The 21,735-nt window shown below is 41.4% G+C and overlaps 1 protein-coding gene across 2 annotated transcripts in view; it reads left to right on the top strand.

Annotated features, from left to right (window-relative positions):
* Lrrc39 (leucine rich repeat containing 39) overlaps positions 1–21,735 on the top strand; it is a 60,335-nt gene that overhangs the window by 31,166 nt on the left and 7,434 nt on the right. The window contains exons 2-5 of one of the 2 annotated variants that reach the window (XM_005388794.2): positions 723–915; positions 14,596–14,701; positions 17,613–17,769; positions 18,494–18,630. In XM_005388794.2, the coding sequence (XP_005388851.1) occupies positions 803–915; positions 14,596–14,701; positions 17,613–17,769; positions 18,494–18,630 (513 nt within the window). In that variant the 5' untranslated portion in view covers positions 723–802. The remainder of the gene's footprint in view (positions 1–722; positions 916–14,595; positions 14,702–17,612; positions 17,770–18,493; positions 18,631–21,735) is intronic. The other variant, XM_013516440.1, reaches the window with a different exon arrangement.

Genomic DNA, 21,735 nt, shown 5'->3' with positions numbered 1-21,735 from the left:
AAGGTCGTGAGTTCGGTTCCTGGTACCAGAGAAAAGCCAAAAAAAAAAAAAAAAAGAAACAATGGACTATGTCCTGAATACTTTCAGAACTGACGAACTTCAGGCTACAAGGGATGCTGTATTTTCCTGATTGGTTGATTGACTGTGCTACAGGGGATTGAACGGAGGGCCTTTGCTCTGCACTGCATCCCTGCAAGGTCCTGAGTTCGATTCCTGGTACTGAGAAAAAAAAGAAAAGAAAATGGTATTTTTTGTGGGGGAGGAGTACTGTAAATTGAACCCAGAGTTTCACACTGAGCTACATTCCCAGTTCCCAACACTTTTTAATTTTTATATCTTAAAATTTTGAGAGAGGACCTTGCTAAGTGGCCCAAGCTGGGCTCAAATTTGTGATCCTCCTGCCTCAGCCTCCCAGAGTTCTGGGACTATAGGCACATCCCACTACACTCTGCTAAAAATGGTATCTTTTAAAGAAGTTATCATCTGGACATGGTGGCCTGCTCCGGTAGTCCCAGCACTGGGGAGGCACAGAGGGGAAGACCACTTGAAATTAGGAGTTCAAGACCAGCCTGGATAACACAGTAAGAACCCCTCTCAAAGAAAAAGGTATTATAAGTAGTTTTGGGGACATAGAAAGTGCTCAGTAAACATCAGCTATTACGGTTCTTATGACACTCAGTGACTTCGTGAAACACAGTGATCTTTTCCTCTGGCGCAATTAGGTCCCCTCTGGCACGGTGCCTGTGACTGGGCTGTTTAGAACCTAGCGGAGGCGGTGCTGCGATGATAATGTGGAGAAACCATGACAGAAAATGTGGTTTGCGCCGGGGCTGTCAATGCGGTGAAAGACGTCTGGGAAAAAAGAATAAAGAAAATCAACGATGACCTGAAGCGAGAGAAGCAATTCCAGCAGAAGTATGCCGCGGCGCGTATGTTGTTTCAAATCAGTGAGAATTCATAGCCTGGCCATCATAAGAAAGGGCCTCATGATTGAATCTGACATATTTTTATTTATTAAAACTCAAAACTAAAAATGCCCAACTCGGGACTGGGGATTTAGCTCAGCGGCACAGCACCTGCCTGGCAAGCTCGAGGTCCTGAGTTCAATTCCCGGTACCGGAAAAAAACCAAAACAAACACAAACAAAAACAAAACTAAAAATGCCCAACTCAGTTGAACGTGGTGAGCTGAAGAGTCGCAAAAAATCACGCAAATGTCTGCGTGTGAGGACAGCAGTCACCTCACGCCCTCAGAGCCCTGGTCAGCGCTCATTAAGTTACTGTCACTTAGTCTAGTTTCCAGGCTTGTGTCTTCAGCATCTTAGCTTCTAAGACCTAAAACAGTAGAAGCTTTGTAGATTCCCATTTATCTGAGTAACTAAGTAACTCTGAGCTCTGGGAGGACCTCTGTGGGCCACCTGAGTCCTTGACTGGGGCTATATGTAAGTAGTATGTCTCTTATTTCCTCTGCCTTCTTGATGTTTTCCCCCAGTTTTCCCTGATGCTTGAATCCAAAGCTGTTGAGCTGAGCTACATCCTCAGCCCATTATTTATTTTTTATTTTGAGAGGGGTACGCACTACGCTTGTGATCTTCCCAGAGTGCAGGGAGCACTGCCATGCCCAGCTGTTTGCCTCCTTCAAACAGTACCATTTCCTGATTGCTTGTCTGCAATGAATTCTCCTAGTCTCGTAAGAACAGGTCTTTCTCCGCAGATCCCACGTGGTTTCCCACAGCTCCCATTTACACTGTAAATTAGCAGTAGTTCTTTGCTGACGTCCGTTAGCAAATAACAGAAAATTCAAGTATAAATGGCTTAAGCAACAGGGAAGTAAGGCAGGGACCGAGATCAATGCAAAGTCCTGGAGTCTTTAAAGACACCACTTCTTTTTCACCTTCTACGGCCAATCTCAGCCTGTCAGCTGGGTCCGCGGGTAGGCGCCCCTCAGTGTCTCTCGGTAACTGACCCACATCCAAGCATCACAGCCGAAATCACTGCCAAGCGTCATCATGTTTCCCGAAGAATGAAAATTATTGTTTCTATGTCTTCTTTGAGAGTGAGGACAAGTTTCTCAAAGTCCCCCAGCGAACCTCTACCTCATCCCTCATTGGCCAGAACTGGATAATCTTACACAGCTAATCCGATTAGCTCGTAGAGGAGTAGGATTGTATCATTCATTGGTTGAAGCACTCGGGATTTATCCCTGCATCACCTGGGAGCAGGGTAAACACTTGAAAAGCCACTGGCGTTCTTCCAGTAAGTAGTAAGTGGGAGAGGCTATTGGTAAGCAAGGATTTGGATTTGCTAAGAGCTGATACAAACAGAAGAGCTGAGTGGGAGAAACCATTCTCCCCATGCAAAGCCAATGAAGATTAATAATGCTAAGGCGACTGGTAAGGGTGACAGTCACTTCCTGCGTGCTCGGCACTCTCCTCGCCGGCCTATGAGCACTGCCTCATTTACTCCTCTCCGCCTGCCGCAACAGGGCCATGCGGAGGATTAGATTGCACTGTGGGAGAAGGAGATCAAGACAGTGGCTACAGGTTCCCTTTTCTGGTAGTGGTATGAGTCCACAGGATCAACCGCTGAGCCAGACCCTTGACTCAGGCTGTTGTCGTGATGCTTGGTTGTACACCTGCACATGGCTTCCATTCCTAAAGTTCCCTTGAGGCCCTAAACAAATAGACAGACTGTAGCCGTCAGATTTGTTTCCTGCTCTCAGAAAGCTGCACTTCCGGGCAGCTGCACATCCTACCTTGGCTAGCACGGCAGGGGCCAAAACTTCACGCAGCCCACACCTGGCTGGGAGAGAATAGCGAAGGCTTGGGCCTAGTTAGTTAGATGGTCTGTTACTGAGGTAAAAGAGGAGTAACAAATACCAGGGGGTGAAGAGTAGTTTCTGTGACACGTAGGTGCTGTTAATTCTCCGTTTTAAAGCGGAAAACCTGAGGGACTGGCCTAAGTAGCTTGTCAAAGATCATGTTGCTAGTAAAGGTTGAGCTGGTATTTACACCTTGAATGATTCAGTAAGCATTAGATTCACTTTGTGTCTTACACTGCTCTAGGTTGGTCCTTTTACTTTCTTCTTTCTTTATGTTTATAAAGCTACTCTTGGGAAATGTATTAAGCTCATTGCAGTTATGACAGCTTTGACGCTTAAAAATACTTTTTCATTTTTAAACAGTGGCCAGGAATCACAGCTGGGTTCTAAACACCTGAATTGCACCTTTTAAATGTATCTAATGTTAAAGAAAAAAATTACCCAAACACTTGCTAAAGATGGTAGAAGGGTTTCTGGCTAAAAGGATTTGATAGGATTATTGCTGAAGAAGGATGTTCAGATATCAAAGGAAGGAGATTTTCACTAAAATAAGTGGTGTTCTTGTTCAACTATATTCTTCAAAGACAGAAAGAGAAGCCCAGGGTCAGGCCTCGTCAAGCAGAGGCTCAGAGTGATCAGAGTTTTAGCTAAAAGAGACATTCTTTGTCACCACCTAAGGGCCATTCAGTTTCAGCAGCTTTGATTTCTCTCAGTGTAAGAATCACGATTGTTCGTCACTGTTTTCTGTCATCTCTCGACTTTTGGCTTCGAGACTTACGATCGAGAAAGGAGACCGGCTGCTAACAAACGTACCCTCCAAAAGTCAACTTCCAAAAGCAGCTACCGTATAATCATTAAGATTAGGGCTAGAACTGTGCAGTTTTTCTGGCAACCTTTGAGGAAAAAAATCAGAGACCAAGAAATTTATTTTTAAAATTAATTTTATTGATATACGTGTGATACACATAGTGAGCACATTCATCACAGGGAGTTTGCACCTGTACATGATATATCTGGATTCTTTTATGCCCATCCCCCTTCCTTCAACCCTTCTTTTCTTCCCTTTTTACAAAGGCTTTTTTTCCATTTTCTCTCTTCTATTTTTTTTTTTCCTTTTCCCTTCCCCTCCCCTTGCCTTGTTCCCCTTCCCATTTGAACATTTTCTTCCTACTTCCCACTGTCTATCAAGATCAAAAAATTTAGGGAGAGGGCTGGGGATTTAGCACAGAGCCTGCCTGGCAAGCGCAAGGTCATGAGTTCGATTCCTGGTACCGGAAAAAACAAAAACAAACAAACAAAAAAAAATTTAGGGAGGAAAATTACTCTTTTGCCAAAATTGGTTTCTGGTTTTGGAAACTACATGGGGCCGAGGAAGAGGCTCAGCGATAGACCACTTGCTTAGCGTACAGGGAGCCCTGCTTCAACCCCCAGCTCCACAAATTAAAAAAAAAAAAAAGAAAAAGAAAGAAAATTTAGGCGGGGCTTGTAAAATACAGTTTTTCAAAACTCTTTTAATCCTAAAACAGTTTAATTGTAAAGTAAATGTGGCATTTTAAAAATTGCTTTATGGTTAAATTAACTCCAAGACATTTCAAAAAAGTAAACTAGGTTAGACTTGAAACTTGTAGTATTATCAAATAAGCAGTTTAGTAAATAGTCATGACTGACATGCTACAAGGACAAAATTATAACAGCTTAAAGATCTTAGTTGGTTTTATTTGCTGTTCTAGAACGAAGCATTATTTCATTCCATATAATAGAGTCCGCGTTCTCATAAGTTGAATAGAAGTTGATTTTAGAGACAGAAAAGGGCTGGGAAAAAAAAAAAAGCAGAAGCAAAGAACAAAAAGCAAATCAGCCATTTCAAAGGTACTTTTCTTGAGTAGCGGGGACAGGACAATTAAAAAAAAAAACAACTGGTTAACATTAGGCTGCTTTTGCATGGGTAAGGATTAAAGAAGAAAGAACTTTATTATCATATTGGCTAGAACCCCCTGGCTTGGGGAATTTGGCTCTCACCTGTCCTGATTTCTCAGAAGGCCGGATAACAGCCCCGTTTCCATTTGGTGACATGGATCTCTGAAATGAAACAGTTTACTAAACCATTATAGAGAAAGGACCAGGACTCGGGGCAAGTTCCCACAGCTACTAGCAGCAAAGACAGGTAACAGTTAAAAATATGCCTGCTGGGCCTCAGAGCCGAGTGTTTTTATAATGGAGAGCATAAATGCTTGCAGTGCACCTACCTTTGCATGGAGGTTGCCGAGAGAGGCAGGATAAGGCAAAGCAGGGCAAGCCCGGGGAGGGAGGACAGTCCCAGAGTGAAGGACCTGTTGCTTCTGGGTTGGTCGGTGTTGACAGTGAGGAAACTTTATTTGTAAACAGAGGGCCTTGGAGCCTGGTAGTCCACCATGGTGGGGGCAAAGTCAAGGTTTCAACATATATTCACAGATGGGAGAGGCTCGTGGGTTTGCCCCAGCCCCTCGGGGATTAACGCCCCTGACCCTTCGCCCTCTGGTTTTCTCATTAAGTTTAGGACAGCTCAGGTTTTTTTTTCTTAGCAGAATCTGAGAGACCTTCTAGAGTGACGCGGAGAAGCTGTTTGCAGGGAAAAAAGGCTACAGGGGAGAGCGGGATCCCATGTTTAAACTGTCCAAAAGCAAGCAGAGAAGGAAATGTCCCTTGGCTGTGCTCTGAGTGAAGAAGCGCCTCTCGAACTCGCTGGTGCGGGAGTCACTCGGGACCTTGTGCAAACACGAATCCGCTGTAGCACCCAGCCTGGGCTCCTAACAGCTCCAAGGATGTGGTGAAGTTTGCTAGTCTGCAAACGGCACGGCACGGAGGCACAGGGATGGGACAGAAGGAGCGGTGCATCTGAACGCGTCTGCAGACCCGCCAGGGGTGAGCAGGGCAAGAGCGGACCGCGGCGTCTCCGCTCTCGGCTAACAGTGGCTGCCGCTTTGCACCAACCCAGTGACACACCGAGGCAGCCAGCTTATAAAGAGAAAGGTTTATGTAGCGCGGTCTTGGACGTTCGAATCCCAGATCAGCGGCCGCACAGGTTGTAGCTCCAGGCAGGTGGCGGGAGGCAGCGCAGCACCGCAGAGGCGCAGGTGCGCAGGGTCTGACTCGCGCTCGGGCAGCGAGGGGCGGCGCAGCAGGGCTCAGGATTTTACAGCAGAGGGACCCAAGGACTCCTGCGGGAACTGAGTGCCTGGAGGACACCCTCGAGGACTAGGCACCCCTAACGATTAGGTCGCCTCCCACCAGTGGTGCCTTTAGGAATGAGGGCCCGAGAGACATTCCACTAAATGTGCCACTAAAAAAGCCTAAAGATTAAAATGGAATTGTACTTTCTTTTTTTTGAGACAAGGTCTCACTCTGTGGTGCAGGCTGGCCTTGAGCTAACTTTGTAACCCAGGATGGCCTCAGACTGGGTGATCCTCCTGCCTCAGCCTCCCAGGGCTGGCTGGGATTACAGCCCCAGCCTGTTTGCCTTTTGATGACAATCTGTCTTGAAACAAGCATTTAGGCAAGAGTTGGTGCGACAGTATCTGAGAAAGGCTTTATTTTACAATAAAAGAGTTTCTAATGAGTTTAAAATTTTCTAACCAAGATGTGAGGAAAGAACTTGAAACTTAAACAGTGCAGAAATTATAATATATGAGAACTGCAGATCACCTAGAGGTCATTTCATTCAAAGCCTGGATCTCACAGCAAGGCCCACAGAGGTGCCGTGTCTTGCACAAGGCCACCAAATTAATAAATAGTATATTCTGGACTTGGTTCATAGAATTATAGAACCAGAAAGAATTTAGAAATCTTTATAGTGACAGAAATAGACTTGTCCATTAAGAGTCTGTCTGTAAAGTCATTAAGGACACAGTGCTGTACTCCCGGTGTCCAGCATTTGGAATACAATGGGTGATGAATTCTCTAACTGAAGTTAAAGGCTGGGAGTAAGATTGCTCATTGAGCTTGACGTCAAGTCCTGCCCTGAATGTCATTTTTCTCTCAGTGAGTAAGAACTAATGCATAACGATTGTGGTATTCAGATAGTTCTATTCTTATCAAATGATGTCATGGAATAGCTGGCGTCATAAATCTTGCCTCAACTTATAAAACTTGTGGGAAGCTCAGCCTGCTGACGCAGGGCACTTGCTAGCAGATTAAATTTCAGGCAGGCGACAGATTAAAATAAATGAGTTCTTAATAGAAGGATTTTGCAAACCCAGACACATGAAGACAGTAAATACTAGCTGTTTTATTTTGAGACTTTTAAGGGAGTTTTTGTTTTGCTTCTCTCTTTCTGTTCATTAGAGTAAAATCGTCACTGAAGCTCAGCTAATATGCAGAGCTGTTAAAAATTAATTCTCAGATGTCAAGAGATTTTTGGCAAGTAAATGTTCAAATTAATTAAGCTGCATTTAAGGTATATATTTTATGAGTGCATATGAATTTTATAAAATATTGAGTTTCAATGTGGTGTTTTCCTATTTGCACATAACATTTGACGACACCCACCTTTCCCATTATTTTCCACTATGTCCTCTGCTGACTTCCCGCTTACTTCCCTGCTCTTGTTTAATACTAGCCTCCCTTTTCTTTCTTTCTTTTTTTTTTTTTTTTCCGGTACTGGGAACCGAACTCACGACTTGCGCTTGCCAGGCAGGCACTGTGCCGCTGAGCTAAATCCCCAGCCCCTTAGCCTCCCTTTTTATGCCGTGTGTTTATTTATTCCACATAATAGATAAAACAAGCAATACTTGTCATTCTGAGTCCAGCTTAGTTTTCTTAACATGACGACACCCAGTTCCATCCATTGTCCTGCAAGTGGCATAATTTCTTTCTTCTTTGCAGCTGAGGAATACTCCGCTGTGTGTAAACACCCCAATATCTTTATCTACTGATCTGCTGATGGGCACCTGGGTTGGTTTCGTATCTGGAACGTGTTGAATTGTGTGGCAGTAGGTGTGCAGGGATCCCCATAACATGCTGTCCTTAATTCCTTGGGGTAATTCCCAGGACTGGCATGGTTGGACAAATGGGAGATCCATAGTTAGTTTTTCTGAGGAATCGCCGTACTGATTTCTATAGGGGCTGTGCTAACTTACATCTGCACCAACAGGACAGGGTTCTTTTCTCTGTGCATCTCGCCAGTGTTTATTGTTTTTGTGTTCTTGATGCTTTTTTTTTTTTTTTTTTTTTTGTCTTTTTGAGACAGGGTCTCACTATGCAGTTCAGGTTGGTCTTGAGCTCACTTTGTAGCCGAGGCTGGTCTTGAACTCACAACGATTCTCCTGCCTCAACCGCCTGAGTGCCGGGATTACAGGCATGTGCTACCACGTCCGGCATTTGTGTTCTTGATGGTAGCCATTCTGGGCAGGTGAGACTGACTTTCCGTGTAGTTTCGCTCTGCATTTCCCTAATGATAAAGGTGCTGCACTTTTTCTCATGTATGTACTGGGAATTTTACCTCTTGAGAAAAAATACATTTGTTCATTTGTTGATGGGGTTCTTTGCTGGTTTTCTTTCTTTTTTTTTTTTTTGGTTTTGTTTTTTTTCCGGTACGGGAATCAAACTCACGACCTTGTGCTTGCCAGGCAGGCACTGTGCTGCTGAGCTAAATCCCTAGCTCCTCTTTCTTTTTTTTTTTTTTGGCATTAACTTTTTTCAAGTTCTTAGCTGGGTATGGTTAACAAAAGGATTTTTTACTTATATATTGTTTTTATTTTATTTATTGTGATAGTAGAAATTGAATCTGAAGTCCTTACACTGAGCTACATCCCCATCCTACTCCCACTTCTTTTTTTGTTTTTGAAACAAGGTATTGCTAAATTGCTCAGGCTGGGCTCAAACTTGAGATCCTCTTGCCTCAGCCTCCCAGAGTGCTGGGATTACAGGCATGCACCACCATGCCCAGCTGAGTTCTTTATATATTCTAGCTATTAATCCTCTGTTGGAAAAGTAGCTGGCAAAGATGTTCCCCATTTTAGAGGCTGTCTCTTCATCACTGATTGTTTTCTCTGCTGTGAAGAAGCTTTTTAATTTGATAAAGTCCTGTTTGTTGATTTTTCCTATTTCCTGTGCAATTAGAGTCCTATGCAGGAAGTCTTTGCCCCTGCCTATGACTTGAAGTGTTTCCCTGTGTTTTCTTCAGGCATTTTCAAAGTTTGTAGTCTGTACCCTGGTCTTTGACCCATTTTGAATTCATGATTATCCAGGTTGGCAGGTAGGGATCTAGTTTCAGTCTTCCTTACATGGAGATCCGGTTTTTCCAGCAGCACTTGTTAAATACACTGGCTTTTCTCAACTGTGTGTGTTTTGGCCCCTTTGTCAGAATCAGATAGCTGTGGTTTTTTTCTGTGTCCTCTGTTCCCTTGGTCTGTGTGTCTATTTTGTGCCAGTATGACGCTGTTTTGTTACAATAGCTTTGTTTTGTTTTTTGAGACAGGTTCTCGCTTTGTTGTTCAGGCAGGCCTTGAACTCACCGTGTAGCCCAGGCTGGCCTGGAATTTGTGGCTATCCTCCTAACTCAGGCTTCCAAGCGTCGGGATTGCAGGCGTGTGCTACCACACCGGGCTGTTTTGTAACTGTGGCTGGTAATATAATTTGAAATTGAGTATCTTGATGCCCCCAGTCTTGCTCCGCGCTCCCCCGATTTGGGTCTTTTGTGTTTCTCTGCGAGCCTTAGGATTGTTTTTCTGGGAAGAGTGCTGTTACGGCAAAAATTCGGGCTGTATTCCACAAGAGACCAAAGAGAACAGACAAAGTTTTAATTTAGACGGGTCACCTCTCATGCAGACTTGCAAGTCAGGGAAGTGGGCGTGGACCTGTCTTTGTTCCCAGGTTATATACATGTTTGGTTTCCATGGTAGCAGAAAGGAATATTGTAGCCCTGGCCACATGTTGTTTTCCTTGTTCCATGTAACCGGGTCAGGCTCCGGTCATGAGCCCAACCACAATGATATATACTTTCTGTACTCTGTCCTATATGTCCCCCTTTAGATAACCATATATTTCCTTTATGGTTACAACGTTTATGTAGGGCCAGGGAAGGGATGAAACAACCCAGGCAGGGTCATAGGTGGTTATCTGGGCCCTCGTGTTCTTTTTCTTTGGAGATGCATTCCAGGACTAAGTCAGGACTACAAAGTTAACTCTTTACAACCCTTCGGGATGTTTCTCAAGACACATTTTGAGGTTTGCATTAAGACTAGAACTATTCTATCTTAGAATGATATGCTAAGAGTCATTGTCCCCTACAGTGCTACTGGCATTTTGATGGGGATTGAACTAAACCTGTAGACCACACATGGTGACACAGGTGTGGCCATTCTGACAGTATTAATTCTGTGGATCCACGAGCGCAAGCCGTCTTTCCAGCTTCTGGTGTAGTCTCCAATTTCTTTCTTGGTTAAATTCAGCCCTAGGATTTTGTTTATTTATTTATTTAGTTAGTTAGTTTGTTAGTTCATTAGTTCGTTAGTTAAAAAAAGAAAACTATTGTGAATGGAATTGTTTTCCTGACTTCTTTTTCTTTCCCAGATAGTTCGTTATTGGTACATAGAAAAGCAGTTGATTTGGGCCAGGGCATGGTGCCTGTGTCATCCAGGCCAACCTTGAACTGTGTAGCCCCAGTTGGCCTTGAACTCATTTTTGATCCTCCTACCCCAGTCCCCCAACTGCTGGAATTATTGACTTTTTAAATGTCGACTGTTTCTTTTTCTTTTTCTATTTTTTTAAAAATTTTGAGGCATGGTCTCAGGTCTTACTAAATTGCTCAATCTAGGCTCAAACTTATGATCCTCCTGCCTCAGCCTCCCAGACTGCTGGGGTAACGAGCCTGTGCACCAAATCTGGTTGTTAATGTTGACTTTGTATCCTATGATGTTGCTGAATTTGTTTATCAGGTCTAAAAGTCTGTTGATAGACTCTTTGGGGTCTTCTGAATATTAGAACATGTCTCCTGCAAAGGGATAATTTGACTTCCTCCTTTCTTATTTGTAGCCTTTTATTTATTTATTTTCTCTTGTCTAATTGCTTTGGCTAAAATTTCAAGTACTATCTTGAATAATAGTGGTAAAAGTGGGGGTCCTGTTTTCTTTCTGATTTCAGAGAAAATACTTTCAGTTCTTCCCTACTCAGCATAATATAGTAGGTAGGGCAGGAGATGTAAGTCAGTGGTGGTGTGCTTGCCTAGCATGCAGGAGGCCCTGGCTTTGATGCCCAGAGCCAGCAATTAAAGAAAAAAAAGTACACTGTAAAATACATTTTTGATTATTTCTTATTTTCTAAATAATGAATCATTCCAAAAAACTAAAATTGCAAAAAATTTTTGTTTCTAAACTTACTATTTTTTTTTAATAGAGCTAAACTTTATTTCCATGTTTATTATGTGTTTGACTTTGATGTTGAGTACATATTAGGATTGCTTTAACATATAGCTTGGGAGAAGATTTAACATTCTCCACTGAATGGGTTAAAAAGGATTGTAAAACCACAAAATACAGTTTAAATGTGAGTTCTAAATTATGGTAAACAGAACAACAAATACCTTGCTATTTTGTTCTTTCTAATTATCCCAGATGAATTTCATTATAAAAATTTTTATAACAATTTATTTCAAGAAAGGAAGTAAGGGATAATCATAAAAACCATTTAAGTACAGGGTACAAATGAAGAATTTTGACACAGAACTCTTTGAACTTACTTAACTTTATTTAAAACTCTATTTAAATTAATTAAAATTATAACTTGAGAGGGATTAATTAGTGTCCACTATAGATCTAATGACTTAAACTCACCTGCTCTTGTCAAGAAGCATGAGGCCAGCTTCAGGGTAACAAAACACAGTTTTACTTGGCATTCAAGTTTAACTATTTGGTGCTCAGAATGGGGATGGCCAAATACTGTGTGTTCAGAAATTCAGAATTATAAATTCCAAGTGGCTCAGAACTAACAGAATCAATCATTTGACCTCTTACTCTGTAGTTATGTACAAATCTAAACTTATTTTTTTCATGTGTGAGAACATTTTTAGGGCAGAAACTGAAAAATTGTGATAGATATTTTTATCATTTGACATTCTTATACATATGTGCATGGGTCAAAAATCAATAGGGGCTGGTCACATTGGTGCATGCCTGTAATCCCAGCACTTGCGAGTTTGAGGCCAGCCTGGGCTACACAGTGAGTTCAAGGTCAGCCTGAATTACGTAGCAAAACCCAGTCTTAAGAGAAAAACAAATTAATAGGGATGTTGTATGTTATACATATCTTATACACTTTTATATCTGAAAAGTGAAGTCTCAAGAAAATTGGCATGTAGTGTACACAGTTGAATTCTGAAGTTAAACTGTACAGCTATTATGTAGTTAATTTTATTTCATTAAATAGCTATGGATTAGTCAGCAGGAAAATGTAATCAAATGTACAATCTGATACTCTTCACAACCATTAGATGGCGATCAGAAAGACAGACAATAGTAAGGATGGCAGAAAGGAAAAGTCTAACACACTGCTCCTGGGGATGTTACAGGGCGTAGCCAATTTGGGAAGAGTTTAGTTCCTAAAAAAGTAAACATACTCTTAAGATGCATTATGTACGCATACCACTCCCCATAATGTAATCACTATGCGCTGGGAACATATACTAATAAAAACTTTACTTCACTGATGATAACAATATGTAATATAACAGCCATTGTTAATTCCTTTCATCTTGTTTTGAAATCCTGTATCATTTTTATTGTTTTTGTCTTTGTTGTTGTTAGTTGTTGCTTTTTTCTCTTTAAAATTAAAAAAATTAAATTCAGTACAACTTTTAAAAATTTTAGAAAACAAACTACCCTATACCTATACTGTTTGCAAAATGAGGAGATGTAGAAATAAACATACGTGTTTACATGAAATCTGAATGATATATATAAATTTTAAGATATTTTAGAGAGTCTTGTACATTACCTTTTATTTCAGTTTATTTTTTAAACCTCTCTTTATACCCTGGAATGTAATTATATTTCTTACATTTCTCATAAATGTCAATTTATTAATCTGTACTGCCAAAGTAACCACAATGAATGTCAATTTATGTAGAAAAAGGTAAACATAAAATTATCATATGATCCAGGAACTCTACTCCAAAGAGTTTACCAAAAAAAAATGAAGTCATAATCTGTCAAAGGACAAAATCACAATAATTTAGTTTAAAAGCCTTACTTGGCTTTGCTTGTGATTCTAGAATCGGGCAGCACTTTTTTCCATAAAATAGAACACGTGCACGGATAATCTGACCAGAAAAGGCTACTGAAAAAGGCAGAAACAAAGAACAGAAGGCAGACTGGTCATTTCAAAGTTACTTTTCCTGTCAGGCACAGACCGAGAGAAAGAACAATAGCAAAATAAGCGACTGGTTAACCTCAGGTTACTTCCAGTTACCTCCTTTTTCTTTCTTTTTTTTTTTTTTTTTTTTGTTTGTTTTTTTTTCAGTACCGGGAACCGAACTCACGACCTTGCGCTTGCCAGGCAGGCGCTTTTGCCGCTGAGCTAAATCCCCAGCCCCCAGTTGCCTCCTTTTTCTATAAAGACTGAGGCTGACAGAATTTCATTACCATGCGCATTGAAACACCGTGTACAGGAAACTTGAGGGTAGTCTCGCCCTCCTGGTTTCTTGGGAACTAACAACAATTTAGTTTCTGTTTGGTGAAATGGAATCTTAGCGCGATGACTTTAGTCTGATTTTTAGTCAGCTTTGTCAGAGCTTCGTGTAGGAGCTTTGTCCATAACGATGATGTACAGTTTTTGCTTAACAGTTAACACAAAAACATGTACACAAATGTTCACGGCTGCGTTATTCATAAGAGCCGATAAGCAGAATTATCTAGATGTTCATCAGCTAATGAGCACACGCACACTTGCGCAGACCCACGCAGGAGAAGCATTCTATCACAAAAAGAAATTAAGTACTGATACACACTGTGCCACGGGGAATTTTGAGTAAAATCGTTCTAAGGGAAAGAAGCCAGACGCAAAGGAACACCTATTGTGTGATCCCATTTATATGGGGCAGGACAGGCAAATTCATGGGCATAAAATGTAGCTCAGTGATTGCCAGGGGTAGGGAAAGGCGGGTAAGCGACTGCTAGTGGGTGTGCAGGGATCTGTCTTTTCTCACGGGGATGCTTCACGAATTTGCACGTCAACCTTGCACGGGTGCCGTGCTAACCTCCTCTGCATGCTCTGACCCTAGCATATATGCTGCAGAGCAAGCACTGGAGGCTTTTCCTTCTGATGAGAAAATATTTTGGAACTAGTGGTGATGGTTGCATAATGCCGTGAACATACTAACATCCACTGAGTTGTACACTTTAAAGAGATGAGTTCTGTGTCGTGTGCGTTATCTCTCAATGCTATTCCAAACAAAAGCTATGGAGAACTAGCTACTTCTCAAAACCTAGCTGTGGGTCGGGCTCAGGCCAAGGGCACGTACTGAGCGCGTCTAAGGCTCTGGAATGAATCCCCAGCGCCAAGCAAACTGCACCCCGGGGCCCCCGTCGCCCCGGGACCACCGGGCGGCGTGGGCCCCGCGATGCACCGGTGGGGCTGAGCTGCAGGGTGGGCCCCGGGTCTCTAACACGTCCGCCGTCACTGTCTGACTGATTTCCGGGTGCCACCGGCTCGCTGGTTACTTCTGATGGCTTAGTTTTCTTTTACAAAACGTGACTGCTCCCCGCGTCATTCTCTGCGAATTACTGTGATTTGCTGGCGTCCTAGGCTGGTGCGGATCTGGGAAGAACGAGTGAGTCTGACCAAGCTGAGAGAAAAAGTCACCAGGGAAGACGGACGAGTCATTCTGAAGATAGAGAAGGAGGAGTGGAAGGTAAACTCCAGAACACCTGCTTGTGTCCTCTGCGGGGAGGGCGCGCAGAACGCCCGCGGGACCCGCAGACCGCGGTAGCTGGGGACTCTAACTTTAACAACGCAGGCGCTCCCGGGCAGCATAACAACCGCAGAGAAATACAACCCCGCAGGCTTTCTGTAGAAATTCAATTCGCTTCAACCCCAGCCTAAGTCCTTTCTGTCATTTCCTTTCCTAATACTCGTAATCAGCATTTTCTCTTCCCACAACAAATGATCATCTGCCTTCTGAAAATCTTACAGCGTTTCCAAAGAAATGCTTGATTAAAATTTCATAAAAAGCCGGAGATGTAGCTCAGCAGCATAGCACCTGCCTGGTAAGCGAGCGGCTCTGAGTTCGATTCCCGGTACCTCCCCGCCCCCAAATTCATAAACAGGAAATATTTTTAATTAGGTGTACTTTCTTCTTCGTGCTTATTTTCTCTCTTTACATGCACTCACACACACAGCTGCTCAACTGCATTAGGTATCCTTTAATTTTTGTAAAGGTCTCTAACCTTTATAAAGAGTTTATACTATAGATATATTAAACTAGGTGTTTAGTTCATTTCTTTTCTCCTCTCTGTTTTACACGGAAAGGGAAATGATGTAGAGCTAAAAACAGTTGAAACTCCTAAAATCCCTAACTTAAAAAAAATTTCTTTAAAAAGTCTCTTATAAAATACTTCAAAATCAGGGCTGGGGATTTAGCTCAGCTGCACAGCGCCTGCCTGGCAAGTGCAAGGTCATGAGTTCGATTCCCGGTACCGGAAAACAAAATAAACAAACAAAAAACAAAACAAAACAAAACAAAACAAAACAAAAAACCCCAAAACTTCAAAATAGGAGTGGAAGTGATATAGGAAAACACTAACTCCCAACTCGCTATGCGTCAACCGTGTTGATCCGTGGTCCCACAGTGTGAAGGGACGGAGGTGAGAACCCAAGGAAGAGTTAGGAGAGCTTTCTGGAAATAAGAACAGCCCCTGGCTTTCCAGGAGGGGTCCGAATGGGGTGATCTATACAGCAAAGTCGCAATGTGGGTACAAGGTGGGTCAAACCACAATTAACCCATGAGATTACAAGTACAGCCACTTAGCTAATATTAGGGATGCTGTGCTCTTAGCTCACAGAAAACGTCGCCGGGGAAGACGGAAGAGTCAGGGGAACCGGTGGGGAACAGGTCGTGCAGCAAGGGTGCGTGGGAGGAACACAGGCGCTTGGGGGAAGGGTGCGTCCGGATGCTCTGGTCACTCACTTCTTTGACTGATGCCTATCTGGACTTAATGGTTCGGGTGGTGCTAATTACAGATCATTCCAATTCCTGTTTATCCCGTGGGGAGGCGCTCAGGTCGGCCGTTGTGTCTTTATCTTGGGCCTGGCCTTCTTCAGATGCTTCTCCGGCCACAATTCTGATGTATTTCTTTCTTTCCTTCTCTGTCCTTCTTTTCTTTCCTCTCTTTCTTTCTTTCTTTCTTTCTTTCTTTCTTTCTTTCTTTCTTTCTTTCTTTCTTTCTTTTCTTTCTTTCTTTTTCTTTCTTCCTTCCTTCCTTTCTTTTCCTCTTTCTTTCTTTTTCTTCCTTCCTTTCTTTCTTTTTCTTCCTTCCTTTCTTCCTTCTTTCTTTCCTTTCTTTCTTTTCTTTCTTTCTTTCTTTCTTTCTTTCTTTCTTTCTTTCTTTCTTTCTTTCTTTCTTTCCTTTTGCTAACTTCCTTGAGAGTCCAGTCCCTCTTTGACTACTGTGGTATTTATTTCTAACTTAGCTGCCTTTAAGAGAAGAAAGGTTTCAATTACTGCTTAAGATAACTTTTTGTATATTCTTGTTTTCAATAGCATATATACTCCAGGAAAGCCTAGCAGAATAGAATCTTTATGACAGATATCTATGAGTGTGCATTATTAACCAAAATGTAGTATTTTTGTTTATTCTGATTGCATCAGCAAGCAGAGACACCAAAACGGTTCCCAGGATTTGGAGGTAGATTTGTTATCAACAGGCACTGATCAGGATCATTCCCAGAATATCAGGCCCTGATGTCTGGTGGCCTAGGGCTTACATGGGGTAAGCAAGCAGGAAGTGCAGAGGCAGAACGGCTTGTCAATTGGGAACTGGTTTATAATTGGGAACTGGTTTATATGGTACATCATAGTGACCAGCTGTGCATCACAGTGGCTGGACATTTCTAAGAGACAGGAGCAACCGGAACTGGAACAGGAACTATCACCTGGGCAACTAAGAAACCGAAGTACACTAGCTGGGGTGGGGGGCATTTTCTGCTACATATTTAGGATTTAAAGTTTAAAAAAGAAAAAACAAGTCAGGCATGATGGTACACGTTTGTAATCCCAGGACTTGTGAGGCCAAGGCAGAAGGATTGCTGTGAGTTCAAGGCCAACCTGGGCTACAAAGTGAGTTCAAGGCCAGCCTAAAATACATTGCAAGATCCCCTCTCAATACTTCTAGGTAAATGGATGCACCTCGAGACCATAATCTTAAGTGAAATAAATCGGACACGTGTAAATATTGCATTGTTTCTCTGGTGTGAGAAGCCAAAAGTGTAAACAAGGACCAAAATGTGGAATAGGTATTGTGAAACGGGAAGAAAATGTTCAAATGGGGAGGGGAACAAGAGGAAGGGAAGGAGGAGAGGAAAGATGGGAAAAGTAAAAAAGAAAAAAGAAAAAAGGGGAAAAAAGATTCTGTCTCAAAACAAAACAGAAAAGAAAAAAAGAAAGAGTGAAGGTCTTACAGTTGAGAAGTAACATGAAGTAGTTGGACATTGAACCCATTAAGGAATAGCTATTCCAAAATGCTGTTACAAATCAAACATCACGCTTCGGTGTGGATGGCGCTAAGATTATTTACGTGACGCGGTGACTCTGTGGTTCCTTTTAGATTCTCCCTTCGTCTTTACTGAAATTGAATCAGCTTCAGGAATGGCAACTGCACAGAACTGGTTTGCTGAAAATTCCTGAATTCATTGGAAGATTCCAGAACCTCATTGTGTTAGATTTGTCTCGAAACACTATCTCAGAGATACCCCCAGGAATTGGTAAAGATTGATTTTATTCCTGTGCTGTTTTATGTACCTTCAGATGCCCTTTTTGAGGGGGAGGAGAACAGGCTCCCGAGTAGCTGGGATGACAAGCGTGCCGGGCTCAGAGGGGCTGTCTATTGATTTTTTTTTTTTTGGTACATGGATTAAAGATCTCATCTTTCTATATCCCTGAATCTTGAGACAAATTTACATATGTAATCTAAATTGAAGCTTCCAGGGAATCCAAGTTTCTAGATTTACCTAAGTAATTCAGGATGAGATTGTAACGTGGGGAAACTGGCATAGGAAACCTTGTTCTGTAGATGTTGAAAGCAGTACTGCTGGCTTAATTATTCCACTTAACTAGGTTAAGAGAGGTTGAACACAGTAAAGAAACATAGAAAGGTTCATTGAACAGGGGGAAAATGTCCCTGATGGAAAATCGTAGAGTATTTTTTGATTGTTGTGCTGCATGTTTAACTCAGGGCTTTCTGAGTGCTAAGGAAATGCTCTCCTACTGAGCGGCTCTTCCGGCCCAGTATGTAGTGCGGCTAGCACTAAACATGGTTACCCTGTCTCCCCTGGCACTGATAAGCCCGCCTTGTGTCCAAGGAAGAAACAGTAAACTGGGGAAAGGAAGAGTATAAGAACTGCGAATTTGCCACTACACCCATCATCAATGCTGTAAGACTTGATAACCGGAAACTGCTTTCCCTTGTGTGCTATTTTTTTTCCATAGGACTGCTCACTAGACTTCAGGAACTAATTCTTAGCTACAACAAAATCAAGACTGTCCCCAAGGAGCTAAGTAACTGTGCCAGCTTGCAGAAGCTAGAACTGGCTGTTAACAGAGATATATGTGATCTTCCACAAGAGGTCAGAAAGGTCTAACTAGTAGTTATTAGAGCTGCTGGTTATTTCTCCATTGTGTGATTGTTAACAAATAAGACTAATAAGGAAATGCTATACATTTTATTTCAGAAAAAAGTTTTTGTTGAAAAATCATTTCCTATTATTTTAAGGTTGGATTTTACTTTATTTTATTTTATTTTTTGTTTGTTTGTTTGTTTTTTCCGGTACCGGGAATCGAACTCATGACCTTGCACTTGCCCGGTAGGCACTGTGCTGCTGAGCTAAATCCCCAGCCCCTAAGGTTGGATTTTAATTAAAGATCAATTTTACATAAATATTTCTTCATCGTCACAGCCCTGACATCATTTGTTGACTATCATCTCGGAGGCCAGAATGAGAGTTTTGTTTATTAAATTCCCAGAATTGAGGGCAAGTCAAGATTGTAGTGATTGCTTATTAAATATTTTTTAATGAGCGAATAATTATTATAAAGCCACAATGTAGAGATAGAATGATCAGTTCTCAAGACAGAAAAGTAAGATGTGAATGCAGGAAATGTTTCTTGCTAGCTTCCTAAACTATCAAGTAACAGTGAGGCAATGCAATTAGAAAGCCTTCAAATTTTATTTTGGCATGATGTCATCGGTTAAACCAAATTGATCATATAAAAATAGCCAGGTGTGGTGGTGCACACCTGTAATCCCAGCACTCAGGAGGCTGAGGCAGCAGGATCACTGCAAGTTCAAGGCCAGCCTGGGCTACAACGTGAGCTCAAGGCCAGCCTGAAGTGCTGGCCTTGTCTCAAAAATAGCAAGACCCTGTCTCAAAAAAGACAAAAAAAAAAAAAAAAAAACACTTTTAGTACATTTCAAACATACTTAATGGTATTAGAATCAGCAAAGGAAATTTCTTTCCATGGTGTTTTGCCTTGAAAACAAGTTTACAAGATAAAAGTTAAGAAAAGTCAATAAAAGTCAAAATATAGCTTATTTTAGCTTTAGCTGATTTTCTTGAGGAGCATATCAGACCTTTGTCTCCAAAACTAGTGAACATATCATGAATAATAGTTGCTCTTGCAAGTCAAATAAATTTCATTATACAATAGTTACATTTAATGAAACATATAATGAGAAAAATTACAAACAGACTTTTTCTCATAAAGACTAATATATATATGTATAGTTTCTAGGACTGGCTCCGTCACTAACAAGCTATATAAATGTGTGTATGCCTCACTCAGTCTTTAGCTTAGTTTATTCACTTGGTGACATGTTACACCAGAAGAAATACTGAACTAAGGCCTTCGGCCTGAGATGGTTTAATTCTCACAGTGTAGCCTCTGAGTAGCCATGTGGCCTTGGACACACCATTTGCATACCTCGATCTCAGTTCTGACGTGTGCAAAATTAGGACTGTTGTCATTGTCTTATTATCTTTTCAATTTTCCAAAATAAAAACATTCTAGTACTACCAAGAGGCCGGCAATTGGAGTAATCTGTCAAACATTAATTGTACACACTATATACACACAAATATATATATGTACTAATATAAAAGCAATCTTTTTATACTCTGTTTTGAACCATTTGAACATTTCCGGAATCTGTTTGGGAGATTTTGCAGAAGGTGTATTCATGATATGAATCCAAAGCTGGAGAAACAGCACCCCCTGCTAGACAGAACCCTGCAGCTTTTTTGTACTATTTATTGTGTTTATGTGTGTGTGCGTGTGCACGTGTGTGTGTGTGTTGCTGATGTTGCAGAAAGAATCTGAACATCTTCTGAAATGGAAATGAAATATTAGCATCTTCCTAGCCAAATGCATAGCTTTTTATTTGGTTTGATTTGGACTTTTGGTAAAAATTAACTACATAGTCATACCCCAAAACTTTTCACCAGATGTAGAAGTAGAAAAGAAATTCTGTGGCGTTAGGTCCACAAAACTTGAGTTCACAAATCAGGTGTGATGGCACACACCTGTAATCCCAGCTCTTAGGAGGCTGAAGCAGGAGGATCGCTGCAAGTTTGAGCTCAGCCTGGACATTGTGAGTTCAAGGCCACCCTGAACTACATAGCGAGACCCTGTCTCAAAAAAAGAGCTCTATCATTTTTATTTTCACAACTTGTTTGAACCATTGTATCCATAAAGTTGCAATAATGACACTCCCTTTGTACAGCTGATGTCAGAATTCTAATTAACTTCAGGTACAATGGTGGACCACTCATGTAGTTTTCTCAAACAAGGTGGGAAATACAGATAAACAAAGATACATTTAAATGAATAAACTAGATCAATATGCATCAATATGAATATATTTAAAAACTGATAAGAGGGGCTTGGGATTTAGCTCAGCGGCACAGCGCCTGCCTGGCAAGCGCAAGGTCGTGAGTTTGATTCCCAGTACTGGAAAAAAAACAAAAAAAAAAACAAACAAAGCAACAAAAAAAAGCTTGATAAGATAAAAAAGCAAGTGAAAGAAAGATGAGTATAGTATCATACTCCTTAAATTAAAACACATGAGGTATTAATTTTATGAAAATACAAGTTATATATAGAAACACAGAGGAAACATTTATGTATAGTAATAAAAACATAAAAATGTGCATCACAATGGTAGGTATATTCAGGATAGGCACGGTCCCTGGGGAAGAAAGGAGGTGCATACCGTGGGTACAGTCATATCAATATATGTTTTATTGTTTTTTCTTTTTGTGGTGCTGAGAATTGAACCTAAGACCTTTGCACTGAGCTACGTCCCCACCTTTTGGTTTTAAAATTATTTTGAGCAAGGGTCTCACCAAATTGCTAAGTTGCTCGAGACGCACTGGAACTTGTACTCCTCCCAGAGTGGGAGACTACGGGTGTGCACCGCCGTGCCCAGTAGATATTTTTGTTCTCAAACTGCGCACCCTGGTGTGTAGTTTATTCTTAATGATTTTTAATTGCTTATTTCATTTAAAAATAGAATTACCAAGCATTAAATTCAGTGTTGGAGATAATGTACACAAATTACCAGGCATGAAGTTTCAGGAAAAAGAACTATTATGAAGATTAAATTTCTCCATCCATTTCTCAACTGCTAGTTGAAAGGTAATCAAAGAAAACAAGTTTTGCCACCCGCCCGGGTC

Source organism: Chinchilla lanigera, unplaced genomic scaffold (assembly GCF_000276665.1).
Source record: "Chinchilla lanigera isolate Chin_1 unplaced genomic scaffold, ChiLan1.0 scaffold00034, whole genome shotgun sequence".
NCBI classification, from domain to species: Eukaryota; Metazoa; Chordata; class Mammalia; order Rodentia; family Chinchillidae; genus Chinchilla; species Chinchilla lanigera.
The sequence above is the reverse complement of the archived record's forward strand: the minus strand, read 5'-3'. Positions and strand labels throughout refer to the sequence as shown.